Genomic DNA, 8,087 nt, shown 5'->3' with positions numbered 1-8,087 from the left:
CACAAATGAAGACACTTCCAATGTATTAGTTTATCACAACTGGCCGTATGTTTACATTTGTCACAAACGTTACCCAAACACATGCACTGACTTGAATTCTGCATTGAGAACCGAAGTTAGTGTTGTGACTTCTTCAACAGACATCACTCCACATGACACTGCCAATGTACTGTATTAGTCTATCAGCACCAATTAAGATCAGAATTCCAAACAAAAACTCATGCAGCGCCAACGAGAGAGCTGGCAGCGTAACCACAAAAGGGGGTCTGGGGGTTCGTTTCACAAAGCAGGTGACAACAAACTCTGAGTCTATCCCTGAACTCTGAGTTGATCTACTCTGAGATATGAAACTCTGAGTTTTCGGTTCCAGAACAGCTGAACAGAGTTAGTTCAATCAACTATGTTCAGCCAGAGTTAAGTGCGTGCATGCTGACTATAAAAAGCCAGCATTCATGGAGCCCCGATACCACGATTCACAATGGCAATGGTACACAAAAAGAGGCCCTCCTACGTCACACCAGTGGAGCTCAAAATCCTCTGCGGACGTTCAGCGAATGCGAGCATGTTTTTAGAAAAATAAAGCACATGGCTGCAGCTGCAAAAGAGAGAGAAACGGCGTGGGAAGAAACTGCTGCTCGAGTAAATGTGCAAGTTTGGTGGTCTATTTATTTAATACTTAATCACGACCGGACATGTATAGTAATTTAGGAGCAATCCAGCGGGAGAAAAAAAACATTATTTAATATAACATTAAAATTCATGTTGATTAAACTGAATTGTGTTAGTTTAAAAAAAAGAAAATTCCAATAACTTACGGCGTCTTATTTGAGTGCTCTCGGCAGTGGTGGTGGGAAATCTAAAAATGATGACTTTGACACAGATTTGTCTTTAGATTTTTTTTATCATAATTATAAAAGACTTTTGCAAAGGGGTCAGAGCAGCACAGAGACGCAACGTTTCTTCTTTTAATTCGGTAACCGCTGTGAGACGGGCTGAATGAATGACAAAGTTGAGTGAGGGTTTTATATTCTAGAGGGAGGAGACGGAGCGAAACTCTGAGTATCCTGAAGAAAACCCGCTCGCAACCAGGTTAGGTTCACAGACTCAGTTACAATAGTAACGAACTCAGAGTTAAAGTTACCTCCCTTTCTGAAACGGCAAACCCGATGTTTCCCTCATTTCAGGGTTAACAAACTCGGGGTTTTCTCTAAACCCGCTTTCTGAAACGAAACCCAGGTCATTGTGAAGGAAGCAGAGAGAACTGTTAAAAAAAGAACATGTTAACAGAAATAAAAAGGACCAATAGTTTACACTCTCACATAAATAACTTGTTTTCAAGGAAAATATTTACTTTTGGGATCACATTTTTCTCCGATTCAGTTTTTTTGTTGTTGTTTATTTGTTTTGTAATATTAACCTAAATCTAATTCTCTAGTTAAGGGCTTGATTTTACTTGCTAGTACAGCTGGCAGAAAAATGCATGATGGTCAATTGTAAATCTTGCCTCCCTCCCTCACAAAGACTCTGGCTCAATTAATTAATATCACTTTTGTTTTGGTGATGCTATTTTCATGTGTTTTTTATGGTCTATTTTCATTATCCTTTTAATAAATTATGCATTGTATGTTTTGTTTTTAAGTACAGCACTGTTCTTTTTTTCTTTTGTTTTGTTGTATGCATGTTTTTTAATTAATACTTTTGTAAAATGTAAATACAGAATACAAGTAAAATGTAAAATTGAAAACAATACAAATTTGTGGTCACCTTTTCTACTTTAAAGTTGTGCAGCAATGCACGGGTTGAGCATTTACCAGTATGCCAGCTGTTGTCAGAGATAATTTAGCAGACTGTTCCTATAACTTTTTTTGACCTATCACTCCAGTTATTCTTTTCACATTCACTCCATACGGCCATGATGATTTTTATTTTATTCCTTTTTAAATGTTATTACTCTTTTATAAACTGTAATAGAGTTTTTCCTATGTGTTTTTGATATTTTTATTTTAAATTATTTTTAAAATTATTTTCACTGCTTCACAATGACGCTGAAGTTGGAAGGTGGACTGGGGAGGTAAATGTTTTTTTTTATGTCCCTGCTGTCGAAATATTGACCATGTAACACTGACCAAAAGAAAGGAATGATTATTTTAAAAAATATATCAGTCCTTAAATATATAATAATGTGTTAATCACTCGACAATCGCTGTGAATGTCTCTGCTTTGGTAGTGAGACATTGCTTCTGGGAAATGTAGTTCCTTATGCACCCCCAATGTTCTTTCAACATTTCGGTGACGTTTGTGCAACGTGATATCCTACGCTGGATTTTTCTGTTTGACAACTTCCGCTTCTTCCCAGCGCGAAGTGAAGAAGGAACGTTATCCAAAGGTTAAGAAAGGTTTTCGGGAACGTTTTATCGGTTCACAGGTTGTAAAAACGTAAATGGAGCATGGTAACGGAGACAATTACGAGTGGCCGGTGCAACGACGAGTTGAAGGTTTGGTGAAGAAGCATATGGCAGATATAGCTTTGGAAACCCTCCAGCAGAGGCTGTCTGTTGTGTCTGATGAGATGCACAGTCTGTCTGAACATACATCCAGCCACTCAGGGGAAGAGTTCAAAGACGAGCCGCGAGGTGGGGACGTGAGTTTAGGTTTGGTGCAGCAGCTTTCCTCCGACTGTGGCTCCGCGACCGTTCACAAGTTCATCTCTGCCCCCTCCACAGGTAGGCTGCTAGCGGCGAAGTATTTACTCCACTCCAGAGCAAAACCTAGAAATAGTTTGACTTTGCCTCCGATAGACTGTGCGGATTATGGTTAACTAATTTTGTATTGGTCATTAAACTATTTGAGGTAATCGAACTTAATTTGCAACTGTAAAATGCACGTAAACATTTAAAATGTAAAGGTTTTTATTTTACAAACTCTTCCATTGTTAAAATGATAGGCTCACATCTTATTATTTCTCTGTAAATGTACTGCTTCATTTCACTGTATAATGTCCCTGAACTGTATCAGCTTTTTGTGTCTTTCTCTCTAAGGTTAAAATATTCATTTTATCTCAAATTGCCAAACGAATTGATCACTTTCCTCTAGCCATTGTGTAGCTATATTAATGTATTGTTTAATGTTTGTTTTATATTAAGAAGGTATTGATTAAATTACTGATTTTTGATTTAACAGAAATATTTTTGGCATGTTTATTTACAAAATATCATAAAGCAAAAAATATTCTTGATTCATTTTTATTATTTCTGTAGTTTTGGGGGGTTTTTTTGTGTGAAAAGCACTTTCAGAACATGGTTTTTAAATACAAAACACACAAACAAAAATAAATATGTATAACTATTACTTTAATAATTTTATAGCTAAATAACTTATTTTGCTTGATTACACTTTCACATTCAGTTCTACACAACTTCTGATCTGTGTTATGAGTTGCTGATTTTCATGGTATGAGATCCAACTCTGAAAATATTATGGTATTCCACAATTATTAATACAATTATCAATTACAAGGTCCCTTTAAGGAATACAAAACTTTTTTTCATAGTTTAAGCAAACATATCACTTTATTATAAATTTCTGTTTAACTATCTGACTTGTACCTTAATATTTACCCTTACCCTATCCTGTTTCCACTAATTACTCTATAGAGACTGCTGCCCAGCAGAAGATTATTACCCTGCTGGTTGAGATCAAAGAGGAGCAGCAGAGGCAGTGGGCAGTGCTAAGGGATCTTCAGGCCCGGCTGCAGGGTCATACTGACTTTGAGGAAGAAGATGTGGAAGCTCTGGATATGGACCTCCCGCTGAGAACCCTCGAGCAGCTGGATGAGATGGAGAGACAGCTGGAGGATGCAGGAATTCAGAGAAGAATGGTAGTTAAAATGGCCCTGTTTACGTGTGATGCTTGCGGATCCAAGTATATTGAATTAATTGTTGTGTGAATTCTCAATGTTTGCTTTGAAACTGACATTGATACCATGTCAAAATGTAGGTGTCTTATCTATCACGGATGGGTGGAGCTACAGTCGATGATGCAGTGAGACGTCTAATGCAAGCAGTACTTTCATTTGCTGTTGGTTCTGAGCTCAACTGGGTTGGCCGTGGACAGAAGAGAAGCTTCAGGGACACACGCCTACAAGGGGTCCTCTTCCGTAAGTGTGCACGGAAGGGGAATTAAGGGTTACAGCAGACGAAAAGCAAAAGATCTTATACTGTAGGAACTGGTTGACATGCTTTATTATTACCATGAACACATACACAGTAGTTTATTTAAAGTCCCACATACGTCCTGCTGCTCTGCATAGTCAACAGGTTTCATCCACTGCTGAAAAAAGTCCTTATTTATTTGTAGATAATTCGAATGCTGCCAGTTTGAAGCATATCATGATAATAACAGACAACTTAAGAAACCAGGCGGTCCTTTATTTAACTTTAGAATATAGTTAATGAAACTTGTACTTAAGTTGTTCATTGCACATTTTCAAGGTGGTATTTTAGTGAATTAAAGTGAATTAAAACTGGTTGAAACAATAAATAAAGCAGCTTGACGTTGAAAACCAGTGTCTCTACACCACTCCCCAACCAACACAGGAGGTCAGAAGGGGCTGCAGGCTGATATGCTGCTAACATCAGCCAAGCTTGTTTCTAGGAACTTAGCCTGTTTATAAGTTGGGACTCCCACTGTATCCATCGCTTCATAAGTTTTAACCAGTAGCCGAATTGTCTACCCTCTCCCTTAAAAGAAGGAGCAGGTGATTAAAACCAGTAAAAACGCCCAAATAAAGCAGACTTGGGTATATTCATCTGTGGTTATCAGATACAGAATGTACAGGGATGTGCAGAGGAATGTGCAAATATGGCAATACCGTTTCCACAGAGCAAGTCATTTAGCAAATCAGGGCTTATTTCTCACATGTTCTTGGTATTCTTGTGAGATGTTGCAAAATACATCTGCTTTACAAGGTAACATGATTCAGGCAGAAATGAATAAAGTGATTTTAGCCTTATCGCAACTCCTAATGTATGCATGATAAGCATCTACTATACAGAGGTACTTTTACACTATAGTTGTCATGACCAAGTACCAAGACCTGAGCCCAATAGAGATGATTAGTGTTTAATAAGGATGTTAAAATATAACATTGCACTTCACAAAGAATAATCTCCAGTGTCTCCTCTTAGGTGCTCTGAAACGAACACCTGTAGGTAAGGAGGCCACACATCACCAGTACGCTGACGTGGTGAAGAAATGGCTGCGGTTTGCTCCATTCAGACAGGGGGGGACTGGCCGTCGCATCTGCAAACCCTCTGTGGAGTTTCCAGAATCTGAGGAAACTGACAGTTTAAACCAAAACAGCACACACTAACACTGATTTCACTTATTGGGTATCCCAGTGTACCTTAAAATAAGGGTTTCTCTTCTTGCACATACAAATGTCCATATTTAAATAGTCACACATTGCATGATAAAATTGCTGTTATCATGGAAATAGTACAAAAGACACTTTTGTACATTTCTGCTATTCTCCAGTCTCCAAACGTCTAATAGTATAAATAAGTACTTAAAGGGAAAGTACGGTAATTCTATGAATTTTCTTTCTCCATATGAAATATGTCATAACATGCTTAGATTCTGTCTCCCTTTACAGTGTGAACTTCAAGTGTCTTCACTTAGCTTCTGTGTAGGAACTCTGGCCAGCTTCTCCTAACAGGGGCCTTGCTAACTGTTATCTACTGTACATAGTACACTTACTATTGATAACCCCATACAACCCTCATACAACCCCACGTCAAACAAACCGAACTATCCCTTTAAAGAGCTGTAAAGGGAGACATTTTCTCAATTTCAGTGAGCTGTGGTAGAGACTGAAACCCTGGTTATGTGTGCCTTTTGGGATTTGCTTAAGAAATTAAAACAGACATACACATGTATACTATGTAATATATTACAGTATACCAATACTATATATTTTTTACTTTTTTACACCTTTGCATTTCTGCTAAGAGTTGCATGTTTCGTGGATATTCTATGTTCACACTGTAAAGGGGAACAAAATCTAAGCATGTTTTATGACAGCTTTCATATTACATGGGGAAAGAAAAATAATAGAATAAAAGGGAAGATTTTACATCTTTTAAGGTGGGAGGGGGTTTAATTTCCCTGATTTATAGTTTTAGAGAGAGGATATTTATGTAAGATGGCAGAAGTGTTGGAATATAACATGATAACACAATGTAACAATGACATATGCAGTCATTGAAAATCTGTTTAATTCATGCAAAATAATGTACAGAAGTTATTGTACGAGAGATAAATATAGAATAAATATAATGGTATTATTTTGGAGAATTGTTTGAAATGTGGAATAACAGATTATTTGATTCACCCATTTTGTGACTCGTAAAATTGGAAAGTCTGGTTTTAAATAGAGCACTGATTATCTGAGGCTTTTTATACTGTATTTTTAAAGATATTTCAAACGATAGCGTGCATTATCCACAGAGCTGGATTATTCTCTTTTCTTGATTTAAAAACTTCTTTCTTTTGGAAATCCACACAAAAACAAAACACTGAAAAAATTAAATTATGTGAAAATGGAAAAGACAATGGCCGTTGAAAGGAACAAATTAACCGTAGTTCAAATCATATGAGGAGTGGTAAAAGAACTTAGTGCATAAAAAAATGTGTAAATCTTTCTATTTTTCTTTTCTGTACTTTCTTTCCGTAGTCCTTTTGTTTGACATTATCTAAATGATTGCTTTGATGATGAGGTTGGTTTAGGGTTAGGGTTAGTGAATGAAAAGGGTTGGGTGTCCTCATAAGAGGGGAACGCTGTTTGAGTTGTGTTGGATGTATCTGTGTGCTTGTTTTATGATTGACATGTGTAGTGTAGTATGTAGTGACTATCTTATGTCCAATGTTCCAACCTTTAGTCACTTGTATAGGTGTGTGAGAAGGTCTTAACGCGTATCCAATGATGAATGTCCAGAATGAAAATATATTTGGTTTATTGCCGAGATGATGAGCAGACAGAATGATTTCTGGGTGATAAGGTAAATGATGATATATCCAATACTTTGCGAGCTTGTGTTTAAGAGTGAGCTAGTTTACGTCTGGGTCTTACTGTAAGAACCGTGTGTTCCCTCCGCCTATACCTCACTTCTTTTTCTTGTGAATTAGGCAGTTTAGATGCTACTAGGCGTATTACTGCCCTCCGCTGGACAAACTAACGGACACATTCGTGTTTTATATCCTCACATACAGCCCTGAATCATGCAGAAACTGTAAAACTGCTTTCATGATCAGTTGATGATTGTCGTGATGGCCAAAGAAAGACTTGACTGAAAATGATATTCTGTCTGACAATGTCTTAAACAAAGTTTTCCTTTCTGTATTATATTCCACATTCCAATAAAATATGCTTGATTGTTTCAGCATGCCCACATTCACAAAGTTCAGTATTATGCTTTCCTATAATGCATAAATAATGATTTAACCCACAATGTCCAAGCCTCAGTCTGCAAATGTTAAGAGTCTCTTCGTGTTCCCAAGTAATAACTGCCTTTCTTAATCTGAGGTTGAAGGAGAATTAGTGCCTCCCTTTGGCCTCCTTTTCCCATAGTCCCTGCCATTCACTTTCAACACTCTCCTTGATTTCTCCTCTTAAGTTCCACTCTTCCCAGGGTACTTTCACATCTCTTTTCTTGAGGGTTGCCTTTGCCATGGAATCTACCATTTCATTTCCCTCAACTCCAGCATGCCCATGAACCCAGCAAAACTGGACTTTGCAACCAGTCCTCCCAACTCTAAACAAGATAGCGAAAGTCTCATTAATGATTTCAGGACAAGCTTTTGATTTGCCTTCTCTTAAAGCCAAAGGTGCAGCTGCTGAATCAGAACAAATTAATACTTCATTTGAATTTGTCCTCTATCCACCACAACACCCAGAGAATTGCTAACTGTTCTGCAGTGACAACAGAGCTCCCATTAGAGATTCACTTATCAAACCCAAATCCAAGCTGAGAAACTAACCCCCCAAATCCTGTATTCCCACTCTCTGGGTCCATAGAACCATCCGGCCT

At 37.6% G+C, this 8,087-nt stretch overlaps 1 protein-coding gene across 1 annotated transcript; it reads left to right on the top strand.

Annotated features, from left to right (window-relative positions):
* Window positions 1-2,440: 2,440 nt before the first annotated feature.
* LOC138588879 (uncharacterized) lies at window positions 2,441-7,443 on the top strand. Its single transcript, XM_069659130.1, has 4 exons — window positions 2,441-2,723; window positions 3,654-3,877; window positions 3,997-4,156; window positions 5,187-7,443. Exons 1-4 carry the CDS (start codon window positions 2,441-2,443, stop codon window positions 5,369-5,371), a joined length of 852 nt encoding a protein of 283 aa, XP_069515231.1. The 3' UTR covers window positions 5,372-7,443.
* The last annotated feature ends 644 nt before the right edge of the window (window positions 7,444-8,087 follow it).

This window comes from Semicossyphus pulcher, unplaced genomic scaffold, assembly GCF_022749685.1.
Source record: "Semicossyphus pulcher isolate SPU_LCO1_2020_fin unplaced genomic scaffold, fSemPul1.0.p SCAF_12, whole genome shotgun sequence".
Lineage (NCBI taxonomy): Eukaryota > Metazoa > Chordata > Actinopteri > Labriformes > Labridae > Semicossyphus > Semicossyphus pulcher.
The sequence above is the reverse complement of the archived record's forward strand: the minus strand, read 5'-3'. Positions and strand labels throughout refer to the sequence as shown.